This window comes from Rana temporaria, chromosome 11, assembly GCF_905171775.1.
Source record: "Rana temporaria chromosome 11, aRanTem1.1, whole genome shotgun sequence".
Taxonomy (NCBI): domain Eukaryota; kingdom Metazoa; phylum Chordata; class Amphibia; order Anura; family Ranidae; genus Rana; species Rana temporaria.
In genome coordinates, this window is record NC_053499.1 from 161934529 (window position 1) to 161951266 (window position 16738).

At 51.7% G+C, this 16738-nt stretch overlaps 1 protein-coding gene across 1 annotated transcript; it reads right to left on the bottom strand.

The window, feature by feature from the left end:
• Positions 1–788: 788 nt before the first annotated feature.
• LOC120917959 (cytochrome b5) lies at positions 789–11769 on the bottom strand. Its single transcript, XM_040329600.1, has 5 exons — positions 11539–11769; positions 5772–5900; positions 4771–4797; positions 3777–3811; positions 789–1414 (listed from the first exon to the last, which is right to left on the bottom strand). Exons 1-5 carry the CDS (start codon positions 11674–11676, stop codon positions 1327–1329), a joined length of 417 nt encoding a protein of 138 aa, XP_040185534.1. The 5' UTR covers positions 11677–11769; the 3' UTR covers positions 789–1326.
• Positions 11770–16738: the final 4969 nt, after the last annotated feature.

A 16738-nucleotide genomic window follows, 5' to 3' on the forward strand; every position in this document is an offset into this window, starting at 1 on the left:
GTATGTCACTAATGGAGGAGAGGAGAGGAGAGGAGAGGAGAGCTGCTGCCGCTACAGTCGTCTACTACATCAGCGCTCGGGGAACATAACGGCTTTCATTTGAATAGCAGTGTGTTTCCCGCCGCGCGTCGTCATACATAGCCCCTATCCCTTGTCTGGGCACTTTGATAGACAGATCACCCATCCAATCCTGGGATGGGTGATCTGTCTATCAAAGTGCCCGGACTAGAGGGAGGGGCTATGTATGACGACACGCAGCGGGAAACACACAGCTATTCAAATGAAAGCCGTTATGTTCCCCGAGCGCTGATCAACTAGATGGCGGCAGGGGGGGGGGGGGGAGGGAGGGGGTTGGCTTTCTCTTTGCCAAGGCTGCATTTGGGGACACAAGGCTACACAAGGGGACACAAGGCTGCATTTGGGGACACAAGGCTGCATTTGGGGACACAAGGCTGCATTTGGGGACCCAAGGCTACACAAGGCTGCATTTGGGGACACAAGGCTGCTTTTGGGGACACAAGGCTACACATGGGTGCATTTGGGGACACAAGGCTACACAAGGCTGCTTTTGGGGGACACAAGGCTGCATTTGGGGGACACAAGGCTGCATTTGGGGACACATTTTTTTAAAGTATTGGTAATCGGTATCGTCGAGTACATGAAAAAAGAAAAAGTATCGTTACTTGTACTCGGTCCTAAAAAAGTGGTATTGGGACCACCCTAATGGTAATCTAAATCTGCACATTGGGACGGCGATGATTCACACAGTTACACATTTTTTTTTTTTGTTTTATTTCATTTTTATTCATTCATTTTTTTTAGCGCTGTCCAACACTAATAATATTCAAATTCTTCCCTAAGATCAGAAACGGATCCAACCCAAGCTGAGGGCAGCAGGAAGCTGCGCCCGGGTGGAGACGGTCAATAGACGACACGCGCTCATGGCTTCACCACACCAAAGAAGGCGTTACTGTAAGGACAGTAATCATACAGGCAGACGGTGAACCAATCAGAAGATGGGAAGGCTCCTGACATGGATAGGAGGAGGAGGAGGACTACAGGCATGCTCTGTGACACAATCCCACAGCCAGATTCCGTTACCGAGTCCCATAAAAAAACATCCAGGGTTCAGACGAGGATAAAAAGACAGACGCAGGCTCACAGCGTGGAATAAAAGGTCTCGTCAGCACATTAGAATGAGGAGGTTTCCGGACAATGTCATTTTGGACCCGTGGCAGAGGTACAGACGACAGGTGGCGCTCTTCTTGGTCCGGATCCGGCTCATTTCCTTCTGCGTGAGGAACGCCGGCCTGGCGTGGCCGGTACTCAGGAACGGCTGTCGGCAGTGTAAAAACGGTACATGAATCCCAGGATCAGGACAGCCACCGCGGGGATCAGCCAATTGGACCAAGAGCTGCAGAGGGAGAAGAAGGAAGAGAATCACCCGTTTTGCCCTGTGAAGGGAGGGGCTACTTATGACCCAGAGGCACTTACAGGGGGAAAGGAGTTTTATTGCCGACATTCTTCCCAAATACAAATCACAACACCGACAAATACCCGAAAATTCGATCAGATTAGACCTCCTTCACAGGGCCGTCTTTACTGTTGATTGGACCCTGGGCAAACATTTTCTTGGCCCCCCCCCCCCCCCCCCATGTAATTCTGCTCTCCATCTGCTCCCATACATACAATAAATATCAGCTAGACTTAAAATCAGTTTACTGTATCAGATCAGGCAGCGATTGTGATTGGTTGCCAGAGGTTACAGCGTATCATTACCACTTACTTACTGGTTGCTAGAGGTTACAGCACACATTACTTTTCAATGACTAGTTGCTAGACGCAGGGATATGCAATTAGTGGACCTCCAGCTGTTGCAGAACTACAAATCCAATGAGGCGCAGCAAGACTCTGACAGCCACAAGCATGACACCCAGAGGCAGAGGCATGATGGGACTTGTAGTTTTGCAACAGCTGGAGGTCCGCTAATTGCATATCCCTTGTGCTAGAGGTTACAGCACATGATTTCTTCTTGTTTATTGGTTGCTAGAGGTTACAGCACATCATCTCTATACTGCAAAGGGGCATATGAATGGCAATTATTTACATGTAAACACAGGGGCCCGGATTCAGATACATTTGCGTATCTTTCGGCGGGCGTAGCGTATCTCAGATACACTACGCCGCCGTAACTTACAGCGGCAGGTCCCGTATTCAGAACGAATTTGTGCTGTAAGTTACGGCGGCGTAGTGTAACTGGGCCGGCGTAAGCCCGCCTAATTCAAATGTGGATGATGTGGGCGTGTTTTATTTAAATTACTTGTGACCCCACGTAATTGACGTTTCTTACGAACAGCGCATGCGCCGTCCGTGAACGTTTCCAAGTGCGCATGCTCCAAATTACGCCGCAAACTGTCAATGCTTTCGACGTGAACGTAACTTACGTACAGCCCTATTTTACGAACGATTTACGCAAATGACGTAAAATACGAAGCTGTTCGTACGTTTCCGACGTCCATACTTAACATGACTTACCCCTGCTTTATGAGGGGTAACTTTACGCCGGAAAAAGCCTTACGTAAACAACGTAAAAAAATGCGCCGGGCGGACGTACGTTTCTGAATTGGCGTATCTACCTAATTTGCATATTCAATGTGTAAGTATACGGAAGCGCCACCTATCGGCCAGCGTAAATACGCAACTAAGATATGACGGCGTAAGAGGCTTACGCCAGTCGGATCTTGTTTTCTGAATACAGAAAAAAGATACGCCGGAGCTTCCTAGAAGTTACGCGGCGTATCAATAGATACGTCAGCATAACTTCTTTCTGAATCTGGGCCAGGGTCTGCAGGAGAGTCATCTGTACACAACAATAGGGCAGAGCTGGGCAGCATTAGTAGCAGCACTTCACGCTGAGATATCGGGACTAGAACTTTCAAGGACAAAGGAATTTAAACTGGGATAGTTGGCAAGTATGAGGCAGCTGCTTTGGGCCCCACAACACTCACAGGGACCAGGGTAGCTGCCCCTTTTGCCCTGCCTTAAAGACGGCCCTGCTTGTTCACACAAGCGTACATCAGTGTGAAGAGGCGTGTCTGCCCCACAGGGGGGGGCACAGGAGGTGTTCCACATGCAGGCGGTCCTATTCATGTCAACTGGGATGCAGCGGCTGTGCAGACACCACCGCTGGTCCCAATCTGACATCTGTATCCAGGTCTGTATAAAAGTGATATTTAAAAAAGGTATAAACAGAAAAGTCAGTGCTACTACCCCCATACACCACATAGATAGCAGAGCTCCCGGGTGCTGGATCCACAGTCACTGGCTGAGTAGAGCAATGAGGAAAAAAAAAATGATCCGCACTCCGGTCGTTAGTCTTTAAAAAAAAAATAAAAATCGTTGTTTTTATTGACAAGCCACAGTGAACAAACGCAAATAAGAACAGTTGACACGTTTCAGCCTATAAGGCCTTAGTCATAACTACTATGGTTATGAATAAGGCCTTATAGGCTGAAACACGTCAACTGTTCTTATTTGCGTTTTTTTTTTTTTTTTGACAAGCCACAGTGAACAAAGATTTTTTTAAAGAGCAACGACCGGAGTGCGGATAATTTTTTCCTCATATTAAATAGGGGTGCAATATATACAATAATATATATATATATATATGATATGATGGGGGGGGGTGCCGAACTTCCGACTCAGTTTGCTTCAATATAGAAAGAGCCAAACCCTAACTTCTGATTAGTTACTCATAATGAAACTTCCATCATTACCTGGAAGAACTGGAAGATGTTGTGATCAAAATATCCTATAAAAAGGAGAAGGAAAAATAAATAAAGATATAAGGTTAAACTGAATGGTGCGAGTACATCTGTAACATGTCAAAGATCTGATGGGTACAAAGAGATTGAAATGAATGGAGATAAAACACATGAAGAGTGAGCTAAACCTTTACACTAGGGATGCACAGATATAAAATGCTCCTGATACCTGAATCTGATACTTTGCGGTGCGATTTGTACAGAAATGTGGTGCAATACCTGTCCGAAGCGCATGCGGTTTCCTGCATGATGGGTTTCACCAGCTCTGGCTCCCCTGTGGACATCCGTGGCTGTGGCTCCTCCGGTGGTTTTGTTCCCTGAATATCAAATGCAGAAAAGCCTCTTCACTGGTCCGGGGGATTTGAAATCCCTGCGGCTTTCTCTCCTCTCCTTGCAGTTCTGACAGTACGAATCACAGGGATTCTAATTGGTCAGCACCGTCACATGGATTACACCGACCAATCAGCAGCCATCTAGCCCGTACTGTCAGAACTGCGAGGAGAAAAAGCTGCAGGGATTTCAAATCCGCGGACCAGTGAAGAGGCTTTTCATTGCCCGACAGCGGGCGATGGCGGCAATCTGGTGCAGGGGGACCGATGGGAGGAGGTCCAGTGAATGGCTTGAACCGCTGGAGGGAGGAGGAGGAGGAGGAGGAGGAGAGCCGCAGGAGATGTAGGGAACAAAGAAGGGATTGACCGATTATCGGTGTGGCCAATATTCACTTTTTTTAGAAGTATCGGTATTACTTCAAGGGGTTTTACCGGGAGGATACACAGCTGCAAGCATTGCCCTGGTACCGTTCTTTAGAGCGGAAGGTCAGCTTTATTGTAATTACAATCCCGGAGACTCTGGTATTGATCCCGCCAACAACATATTTGTTTACATTTCATAGGACAGAGAGCTTCCTATCACATTGTGCTTTTCTCTGTGAAGAGGCTGTGCTTACCTTTTTACTGTTGTTTTTGCAATCATCCTGTAAAAAAAAAAAAATTATAATGATGACTAAAAGGTGAAAAAACACGCATCATAAAACTCTCAATAAATGGCGTGTTCCATGCTCTTCATCCTCACTCATCACTATGAGATTCCTTCTCTGTATTCTGCACAAATCCTGGTTGATTTTGCTGCTCTCTGTCTCCCCCTTCTGTCCATGTCCCCACTGTAGCTAGGGATTTTGCAGCTGTGGTGTCAGCTCTGCACATGCTCAGTTCTCAGCGGGTTTCGATCACAATGGGGGGGGGGGGTTGTTTTTTTTAGAAGCAGGCGATTAGAGCCTGAGGCTTTAATAGGCTTCAAAAAAGGGGTGGGCTCGCAGAGCACTGTGCCCTGAGCCCCCCCAGCTGTGTGACAACAGTGAATGAATATTTTCTATTGTCACACTTATCCGCCTCCCATCCAATCAGGAAGCGGGCCCTGAGACCTGTCATCCAATTGGCTGAAAGGACAGGTGATCCTATTGGATGCCTAGGAGGAAGAGGGAGGAGACGCAATGGAAACTGACCGTCCGCGACCTAGACAGGGTAAGTGCAGGGCTGGATGACCAACTGACAGCGTAGATCAGGGGTGTCAAACTCAATTTCATTGTGGGCCGCATCAGCATTAGGATTGCCCTCAAAAGGGCCGGTTGTATCTGTAAGATTAGATGTCCAGCGCATCCCCTCCCCTTACATTAGATGTCAAGAGCCCCCCCCCCCCACCATCAGAAGTTGAGTCCCCCACTCTCCCCTACATCACAATGCACCCAGAGGAGGGCTGGAGCTGCAGGAGAGGTGCGAGGGCCACATGAAATGGCCTGGAGGGCCGGATTCAGCCTGCGGGCCTTGCGTTCGACACCTGTGGCGTAGGGAAATGGAGTTGGGGGGGTGTTTTCTGCCCCCTAAAAAAAAAAAAATATGAACAAAACAAAGAGCTTAACAGAAGCAGAAGCCATGACTCCCTTCATCTTACCGGGTGCAGGTCTCCGATGTAATACTGCCTCAGCATTTCTCTGGCATCAACAGAATGGCCGACATCCTCAAAGCTCTCCGTGGCGTCTCCTCCCGCCTGCTCAAACAGGACCTCTTCTCCACCCGGGTGCTGCGGGTACAATGAAGGAAGAAATTACTATCCCAAGGAGAACCAACACAACTGTCAGATTTTAAGGGTCACTATGCAAAGATTTCATGACAGAATGATTTATGTAAAAGATTTAAACGTCTCAGTGATTACAAATTTCATAATATCAGAAGATTACGAGAACAGAAGACAAAAAACAAAAGGTGGTGCAGCGGGAGAAAGAGAGAGACACGGAGGAGAAGGAAAAAACGAGAGATGTGTCCGGTGTCTCTCCCTCCAAAGCTTACATAAGGCTGTACAGCAAAGTCATACAAGGAGTGCCGATCCTGTCCTGTGATTTCGGGCCGGATAACAGTTGGATTCATAAATCTTCTACAGAATGTACACGATTGTGAATGTCGCCCTTTCACATATTTATTAGTTCAGGTTTTATCAACTGGGGTTCTGCCGCAATCTACGGGCAGCTAATGGGTCGATCGTATCCCCTCTGCCAACACATGCAGAGCTTGCCAGGGAAGCGGCTGCAATAGTACTAGCTGTGGTACACCGTTCCCTGCCAGCCCCTCCTCTTCATGTCAGGTGCTTGTATCCGACATCACATAGGATGGACAGGAGAGGAGGAGGAGCCAATGGGGAACAGAGCGCCTCAAGAGGACTCGTAACAGCCGCTTCCCTACGTTGCTCTGCATAGGAAGGAAACCACTACTAGTGTAATGTGCCCTACTGTGCGCCCCGCTTCTTGCCTCCCCATAAACGTAGGGTGCCCTGACCCCCCCCCCCCCCCATCCTATCCACGTAGGGTGCCCTGCTTGCCCATAATGTGACCTGCTTCTTCCCCTGCCCCCATCCACATAGGGGGCCCTGCCCCCCCCCCCCCATCTATGTAGGGTGCCCTGCTCCCCCCCCCATCTACGTAGGGTGGCCTGCTTCTCCCCCCCCCATCTACGTAGGGTGGCCTGCTTCTCCCCCCCCCCCCAATCTACGTAGGGTGCCCTGCTTCCCCCCCCCCCCATCTACATAGGGTGGCCTGCTTCTCTGCCCCCCCCCCCCATCTATGTAGGGTGCCCTGCTTCTCCCCCATCTATGTAGGGTGCCCTGCTCCTCCCTTCTACGTAGGTGCCCTGCTTCTCCCCCCATCTACGTAGGGGTAACTACCTCCACATGTGTCTGCCCTGCTTCCCCCCCACCTACGTAGGGTGCCCTGCTTCTACATAATGTGCCTTGCTTCTCCCCCCCTCCCAATCTACGTAGGGTGCCCTGCTCCCCCCCCAATCTATGTAGGGTGCCCTGTTCCCCCCCTTCTATGTAGGTGCCCTGCTTCCACATAATGTGCCCTCCTTCTCCCCCATCAACGTAGGGTGCCCTGCTTCCCCCCCCCCAATCTACGTAGGGTGCCCTGCTCCCCCCCCCCCAATCTATGTAGGGTGCCCTGTTCCCCCCCTTCTATGTAGGTGCCCTGCTTCCACATAATGTGCCCTCCTTCTCCCCCATCAACGTAGGGTGCCCTGCTTCTCCCCCCCCCAATCTATGTAGGGTGCCCTGCTCCCCCCTTCTACGTAAGTGCCCTGCTTCTCCCCCCATCTACGTAGGGGGAACTGCCTTCACATGTGTCTTCCCTGCTCCCCCCCCCCCCCCCATCTACGTAGGGTGGCCTGCTTCCCCCCCCCCCCATCTACGTAGGGTGGCCTGCTTCTCCCCCCCCCCAATCTACGTAGGGTGCCCTGCTTCCCCCCCCCCATCTACATAGGGTGGCCTGCTTCTCTGCCCCCCCCCCCATCTATGTAGGGTGCCCTGCTTCTCCCCCATCTATGTAGGGTGCCCTGCTCCTCCCTTCTACGTAGGTGCCCTGCTTCTCCCCCCATCTACGTAGGGGTAACTACCTCCACATGTGTCTGCCCTGCTTCCCCCCCACCTACGTAGGGTGCCCTGCTTCTACATAATGTGCCTTGCTTCTCCCCCCCTCCCAATCTACGTAGGGTGCCCTGCTCCCCCCCCCAATCTATGTAGGGTGCCCTGTTCCCCCCCTTCTATGTAGGTGCCCTGCTTCCACATAATGTGCCCTCCTTCTCCCCCATCAACGTAGGGTGCCCTGCTTCCCCCCCCCCCCCCCAATCTACGTAGGGTGCCCTGCTCCCCCCCCCCAATCTATGTAGGGTGCCCTGTTCCCCCCCTTCTATGTAGGTGCCCTGCTTCCACATAATGTGCCCTCCTTCTCCCCCATCAACGTAGGGTGCCCTGCTTCTCCCCCCCCCCCAATCTATGTAGGGTGCCCTGCTCCCCCCTTCTACGTAAGTGCCCTGCTTCTCCCCCCATCTACGTAGGGGGAACTGCCTTCACATGTGTCTTCCCTGCTCCCCCCCCCCCATCTACGTAGGGTGCCCTGCTTCTCCACCACCCTGCCCCATCTATGTAGGGTGCCCTGCTCCCTACTTCTCCCCCCATCTACATAGGGGGAACTGCCTCCACATGTGCTTCGCCCCCTGACCCTTGTCATGTGCTCCCCCCCCCCCCCCCCGGTTTATCACAAGTTGGGCATCTGTGCAGAAAAAAAAAGCAAGCACAAGTTTCACATTAAATAGATACATTTTAATATTGATTCTAAAAAAAAACTCTTTTTACAAAAATAAATGGTTATATCAGTAGGATGCCGCCGATCACACCAAACGTTTTACGGGTTGCAGATGTGAACGTTATTTCAGGGGTTCCCTCAGACCCCAAACTTTTTATCAAGGGTTGCTCCAAAGTAAAAAGCTTGAGAAACCGTTCTGCAACCAAAAACAAAAGAAGAGAACGCGGCGATCAGTAAACCTGAGATATCCAAAGTCCAAAGTCTGGCAACTCATGAAGGATCGGAGCCTGTGATTGGCTGTGGAGATGAGAAAAAGAACACAACAGGAAAAAGAGGCAAAAGGTCAAAAAAAAGTTTGATGCGTCGCAATAATACCAACACAGCGATCAGAAAAGCCGACCACTGCGACCATCTAACGTGACCCTACGGAACGCGCTGGAAGAAAATCCTGAAATCTATTACATTAGTAAAAAAAAAAAAAAAAAAACACAAAGTTGCATTTACAGAAGAAGATAAAAACTTGTATATCTCCGGATACAAGAGAGAATCTCCATCTCCTGCTCTGATAGGGTGACGGGCGTGTCTCCAAAACATTTCCCTAACTAGTCCCCTCCCCCTCCCCACACCTATAAAAATTTCCCCTCCCCCTCCCCACACCTATAAAAATGTCCCCTCCCCCTCCCCACACCTACACTGACTAATCCGTATATATAAGATGTACATTCACCGGCCATTTTATTAGGTACACCTGTTATATCACTCTGTAACACAAATTACTAATCAGCCAATCACAGGGCTGCAACTCAATGCATTTAGACATCTAGACGTGGATCCGAGCATCAGATTGGGGGGAAGAAAGGGGATTGAAGAAGTTCTTCCATCTCGTCTGTGGGCAGCCGCCCCGCCCCGACGTGACCCCTCACGTCACCGATAATTGGATGTCAAATTTAGATTTCGTATTAGTCATCTTTTTGCCATTTTCTGAATTATTTTTGTTATATTTTAGTCTTTTGAACTGTTTCAGTCCCATTTTAGTCACCTGAACTGTTGTAAGTCCCCCGTACACACGATCGGATGATCCGACGGGAATCGTGTGATGGCAGCCTGTTGGAATATCTGACCGTGTGTACGCTCCATCGGACAATTCATGTCGGAATTTCCAAAAACAAATATTGGATGGCACGCTTTAACCACTAGAGGGCCGCGCTATAGATGAAAGACGTCCAAGTGCCGGGTGGACATCCCTGGTCGTCCTGCTATTTACATTCCCCGCGATAACCAATAATAGGTAGAAGAATACGTATTGGGGGATATTTATTACAGCAAAAGGTAAAAAAATATTGCATTTTTTGCAAAATTGTCGCTCTATTTTTGTTTCTAGCGCAAATAATAAAAACCGCAGAGGTGATCAAATACCACCAAAAGAAATCTCTATTTGTGGGAAAAAAAGGACGCCAATTTTGTTTGGGAGCCACGTCGCACGACCGCGCAATTGTCAGTTAAAGCGACGCAGTGCCGAATCGCAAAAACTGGCCGGGTCCTTTAGCTGCCTAGTTTCGCGTTTGTCGGTCGACAGTTCTTTGCCGTTTTTGTACGCAAGACAAGGTCACGGCCAACGCCCTTCGGACAAAAGTCCTACGCTTTGTCCGATAGAAATCCGATCGTGTGTACCGGGCTTTATTTTTGATTTCGTATGAATCTTTTTGCCATATTTTAGTCCTCTGATGGGGCGTACACACGGTCAGATTTTCCGACGGGAGCTTTTCATCAGATATTCCGACCGTGTGTACGCCCCATCAGAAATTCCGGACGGACTTCGAAAGGAGAGCAGTGTTCTCTCCCCCCCCCCCCCCCCAACGAAAAAAACAAAACAAAAAAAAAAAAAAACGGAAATTCTGTTCGTCTGTATTGAATTCCATAGAGGAAAAAACAAACATGCATGCTCGGAAACAATTCGACGCATGCTCGGAAGGATTGAACTTAATTTTGCTAGCATTGTCGTAATGCTGTACGTCACCGCGTTTTCGATGGTCGGAAGTTTATTCCGACGGGAAAACCGGTCGCGTGTACGGGGGGGCGGTGAACGGTTTTCGTCCCATTTTAGTCATCTGAACGGTTTTAATGCCATTTCAGTCATCTAAATTGTTTTTGTTGTATTTTAGTCATCTGAATGGTTTTAGCCCAATTTTAGTCTTCAGTTTTAGACATGTGAATAAATGTAATCCTATTTAGTGATCTGAACAGTTTTAGTCGTATTTTAGTCATCTGAATATTTTTAGTCGACTAAAATAGTATTCATTTCGTAGACGAAAATATATTTAGCGGATGAAATGAACACTGCTCACAGCAGACCCGGGCTCCCTGGTGGGTGGCTGTGGGGGGGTCTGGCGGGTTACCAAGCGCTTTGGCTCCTCTGCACCGTTGGTACGCATATATGCGGCCTCCAGGAGGGGGCGGACCTTAACGCAGAGCGGCCCCTGTGTACACTGCTTACCGCACTTCCCAGCCCCCGTACCCCGGCGGGGACGCACACTTGCGATTCTGAGTTTTTTTTCCAATCATGTGACAGCTGTGACGGCCAATCACAGCGGTCACATGACCCAAATGCCCACCTCTTGGCATCCGATACCTCTTTAAGGGACGGGAGGCGCCGCCATTAAAAAAAAAAAAACAGGATATCGGGATCCTGGCGTAACCGCCTCCGCGCGGGACGTTTACGGACCTACGCTGGACTGCAATTGGATAAAGGAGCATGCAAAAAATAATCCCTAAAAAACTTGGTTTAAACGCGTAAATATGGCGTATACGCAATGCAGACGCGGCGGCGTTGTTATACACAGGGACGGTTGTCGCGGTTTGTATAACAGAAGAACAAGCGCCGGGACCCCTTTTTTGACATAGGAAGGGGGCAGAGCGCGCGCAACGCAATTTTCAACCAACTTTATTAGCAAACGCCAGCCAAACAGAACGCGACATCAGACGGCAAAGCGTTGGCGACAGGTTCTTTGGTCACCAAAACATTATTCCTTCACCCCCCCCCAGTCTCCTGTACTAGTCTCATCCCCTCCCCAGTCCTTGTAGCCGCCTCACCTCCTCCGCGAAGCCGGTGATGTCATAGACCCGGCCATGGATGACCAGCCACAGCTCCTTGCTGGAGTTCCTCTTCTGCACCTCCTCCAGGGTGTAGTAAGTCACCTCCGGGTCCTGTCCTCCGTCCTCGTTCGCCATGGCCCCGGTGTGTGACAGCGAAACGCGTTACGTAACACGGGGCTTCCGTCCAGGGAGGAGGGGGGGGAGGACGCCTCACACTCGGCTCACAGACACTGGCGTGGTCTCCAAGGTGACAGCCAATCCCCGGCCGCGGGGGAGGACCGCGTGGTGGGGAGTTTAGCCTATGGGAGGAGGCCGTGCTTTCAGGCCACTGACGGGATGACGATCGACGTACGTCGATCGTCATCCCGTCAGTGGCCTGAAAGCACGGCCTCCTCCCATAGGCTAACGCCCCACCACGCGGACCTTCTTTTGCGGCCGGCGATTGGCTGTCTCCTTGGAGACCTCGCCAGTCTTTGTTGACAGAGCGGCCATGTTGGATGTGGGCAGCTGCAGACTTGTCTTTTTTTTTCAAATCTGAGTCGGAGTTGGGTACTGAGCTGACATGGTTCTCTTTTCACAGGACTAATAATAAACGTTTAGAAACTGACGCCTGCTCACATATTTGGTAATAAAAACATCTTTTGCCATTCTGAAGCTTCCCTCCAACCACATTGCATATTATTTTATATATACTTTGAATCTGTACTTGCCAAGTATGCTGTAGAAATCTCCCTCCACTGAGTCTGGCTGCAGCCATTTTAACTGTGGGCAGCCCGCTGCCTGTTCACTTCCTGGATTTACGCAGAGGCACACCTCCAGCTCTGCAGCTCTCATTGGCCCTCTTATGACTCATCCTCCCTCCCTTCATGGCAAACTCTCACCATCACTCGTCCGCAGTAAGGCTACAGTCAGAAGGAGGCAGCAGATATCCTCATCCGCTTACCGACCACCGCACGGCTGTTTACGTCAACAAAATGGCACGGCTGCGCAATAGGGCGTATATATATATATTTATATATATATGTCTATACGTCCCCTTTAATTTGACGGCCGCGTTCGCGACCCTGTCGCGAGCTCCGTGACCATGCCCGCGTAGGGTGACCACATTTCCAAACTGCCATTCAGGGACACCCCCCCCCCATTTTTTGCAGATTTTTGGGGCAGGGGCGTATGAAATCAGCGGGCCCATGTGCGAGATCAAAAGTGGGCCCTAGGCATCAAGAAAAACAACTGAGTGGTCGGAGCACAGAGTAGTCAGAGGGGCAGTGGGATGGATAGAGGCACACCTCCCAACTTTCTGAGATGGGAATGAGGGACACCTATTAGCAAAAATATGTAGGAGAATTATAAACAAAGAAAAACTGGTTAAACCCACAGGTGCTTTTTTACCACTACTATTCTCTTATATTGGCTCCTTGAGGGACACACAAGGAGGAAAGAGGAACAGAGGGGCAGAGGGACAATGCTCTAAATGAGGGACAGTTCCTCCAAATCAGGAACAGCACAGGAGGGGGGGGGATGAAGAACAGCACAGGGTGGGACCAGAGGACAGCACAGGAGGGGGGGGACTGAAGAACAGCACAGGTGGGGGACTGGAGAACAGCACAGGTGGGGGACTGGAGAACAGCACAGGTGGGGGACTGGAGAACAGCACGGGTGGGGGACTGGAGAACAGCACAGGTGGGGGACTGGAGAACAGCACAGGTGGGGGACTGGAGAACAGCACAGGTGGGGGACTGGAGAACAGCACAGGTGGGGGACTGGAGAACAGCACAGGTGGGGGACTGGAGAACAGCACGGGTGGGGGACTGGAGAACAGCACGGGTGGGGGACTGGAGAACAGCACGGGTGGGGGACTGGAGAACAGCACGGGTGGGGGACTGGAGAACAGCACGGGTGGGGGACTGGAGAACAGCACAGGTGGGGGACTGGAGAACAGCACGGGGGGGGGACTGGAGAACAGCACGGGTGGGGGACTGGAGAACAGCACGGGTGGGGGACTGGAGAACAGCACGGGTGGGGGACTGGAGAACAGCACGGGTGGGGGACTGGAGAACAGCACGGGTGGGGGACTGGAGAACAGCACGGGTGGGGGACTGGAGAACAGCACGGGTGGGGGACTGGAGAACAGCACGGGTGGGGGACTGGAGAACAGCACGGGTGGGGGACTGGAGAACAGCACAGGTGGGGGACTGGAGAACAGCACGGGTGGGGGACTGGAGAACAGCACGGGTGGGGGACTGGAGAACAGCACGGGTGGGGGACTGGAGAACAGCACGGGTGGGGGACTGGAGAACAGCACGGGTGGGGGACTGGAGAACAGCACAGGTGGGGGACTGGAGAACAGCACAGGAGGGGGGGGGGACTGAAGAACAGCACAGGTGGGGGACTGGAGAACAGCACGGGTGGGGGACTGGAGAACAGCACGGGTGGGGGACTGGAGAACAGCACAGGTGGGGGACTGGAGAACAGCACGGGTGGGGGACTGGAGAACAGCACGGGTGGGGGACTGGAGAACAGCACGGGTGGGGGACTGGAGAACAGCACGGGTGGGGGACTGGAGAACAGCACGGGTGGGGGACTGGAGAACAGCACGGGTGGGGGACTGGAGAACAGCACGGGTGGGGGACTGGAGAACAGCACGGGTGGGGGACTGGAGAACAGCACGGGTGGGGGACTGGAGAACAGCACGGGTGGGGGACTGGAGAACAGCACGGGTGGGGGACTGGAGAACAGCACGGGTGGGGGACTGGAGAACAGCACGGGTGGGGGACTGGAGAACAGCACGGGTGGGACCAGAGGACAGCACAGGGGGGGGGGGGGGGACTGAAGAACAGCACAGGGTGGGAGCAGAGGACAGCACAGGAGGGGGGACTGAAGAACAGCACAGGAGGGGGGGGACTGGAGAACAGCACAGGTGGGACCAGAGGACAGCAGGGGGTTGGTGAATGGGGGGTGAGGTGGGAGAGAGCAGAGAAGTTACTGGGGAAGATCAGCCAGGAGAGTGTTGAGGGACCTGTGGGCAGCAGAAGAAAACTGGATAGGAGGGGTGGCATATAGAGAAACTGATGCCCCCCATGTTCTTCTTGCAGCCACTGAATGCCCGCTTTTCCTCCTTTACCTCCTGCAGGCATTCAGTGGCTGCAAGAAGAACATGGGGGGCATCAGTTCCTCTATATGCCGCCCCTCTTATCCAGGTTTAGAGGGAAGCTGCATGGACCATCCTGGAGTATGAGGCTGGGTTGCAATGGCGCCCCCTGTAGTTACACCGCTGCAGTGGAGTAACTAAAACATTTCTGGCAGTTTGAAGGAGCAATGAATGGAATGCTGGCAGGATTCTGAGGTTGTGATTGTCGCTGATGAGCCACTCCTGAGAGGATTGCTTGGTATACAGAGGGGGTAACAAGACTGGTAGGTGAAAAGGTGGCAGAACATGAAAGACTGAGAGTGAAGGGGGAGGGGGGGGGCAGTGAGAGGCAAACAAGTAGGGGGAGAGAAGAGACAGGGAGCAGCCGGACAGGACTGGGTGTGAGGAGATATCATGTGTGCAGGAAACATCTTCAGCTCTGAGGGGTTCATGCTGGCACCTGTAGTTCTTCACTTTTGGGGGGGAGTCACATCCCCAAAAGTGAAGGATTACAAGTCCCAGCATGAACCCTGCCCTGATATCTGAGGATGTTTCCTCCTTCCATCCAGGGTGTCATGTGTCAGTGTCCTCTCCTGCCGACCCTTATCTGCCTTATCTTACTCAGCCTGGAGCAAGCCTCTGCGTGTCCTGTGCAGACACACACTCCACTTTCTTACTGAACTCTGACTGCTGGGGGGAGAGCTGACAGGATTATTACACCGATGGATCTGCTGGTCAGTGCTTTGCAATGTTACTTGCCTTAGTTTCTACACTGCAGTCTGTCTCACAGTCCGATGTTTCTTCTGCATGTCTCTGCCTGGCTGGACTCCAGAACATACACGAGGAGGTGGGTGGAGCTTAACAGAAGGCGCGGAGGAGGAAGTTAAACTCTCCTCCGCTGTGATAGGTCTCTGCATCTCTCCTGCTCTGACGTCACTGGTTGCTACACGCCAAGCGGGAGGCAGGAGGTAGCAACCAGTTTGGGCACTGAGCCAGCGGTGGAAATAAAGTAAAAAGGGGTCTCACTCTCTGTCAGCTAGGGGTCCACCACAGGCTGAGACAGAGAGGGTGTATGCAAAGGCTATTTTAGGGGGCATTAGATCTGCCCAGGCCAATTCCGGGACTCTGTATTGTCCCGTAATGAGTGTGTCCGGGACACGGGACACAAGCATTAATTAAGGGACAGTCCCGGGCAATCCGGGACACGTGGTCACCCTATGCCCGCGGGACCTGTGGACTCGATCGGGACACAGAGCTGAAGAACAGGGAGATGTCAGTGTAAACACAACATCTCTCCGTTCTGTCACTGATAGTCTGTTCCCCGTCATCGGGAGCAGCGATCAGTGACGTGTCACGGCAAGCCACACCCGCTAACAGTTAAGGCCTTGTACACACAGGCAAATATGTACGATGAAAACGGTCCGCCGGACCGTTTTCAGCGTACATGTCTGCCCGGGGATTTCTGTATGATGGCTGTACTCACCATCATACAGAAATCCGCGCGTACTCGATACGCGGCAACGAGGCCGTGCCGTCGCCGCGACGATGACGCGGCGACGTGCGCGGCCCTGCCAGTTCAATGCTTCCACGCATGCGAGGGATGCCGGCCGCTCGGACATGTACAGTCGGCTCTATACGGCGCCTGCGCACCGACTAGAAGCCGTGAAGAGCTGACTGTGCAGGTGCCGTATAGAGCCGACTCGCAGTTCGGCTACTTTCGGAAAGTCGTGACGCGCTTTATCCGCCGGGGGGAGTTTTTCTCAGGCACGTCAATCATCTGGGCGAAGTCCCAGATGACATTGCGGCACTGCACAGGAACGCCCAGTCCCTCGGGAAGCCAGGAGGAAAATACCGATAATACCGTATGTACACCCCCCCCAAAAAAAAACACGCCATACTGTACATGTTTGAGGTATACTGAATGTGATGTTATATACTTGTTTTTTGGGTGAACCTCCGCTTTAAATGTGAAAATCAGAGGTGTTCAGTCACATTAGCAAACATGTAAGGTCAGCAGGTTTGCTGCTGCTTTTAAAATTTAACATGTAAACAGCCCGTCGGATTTCCAAA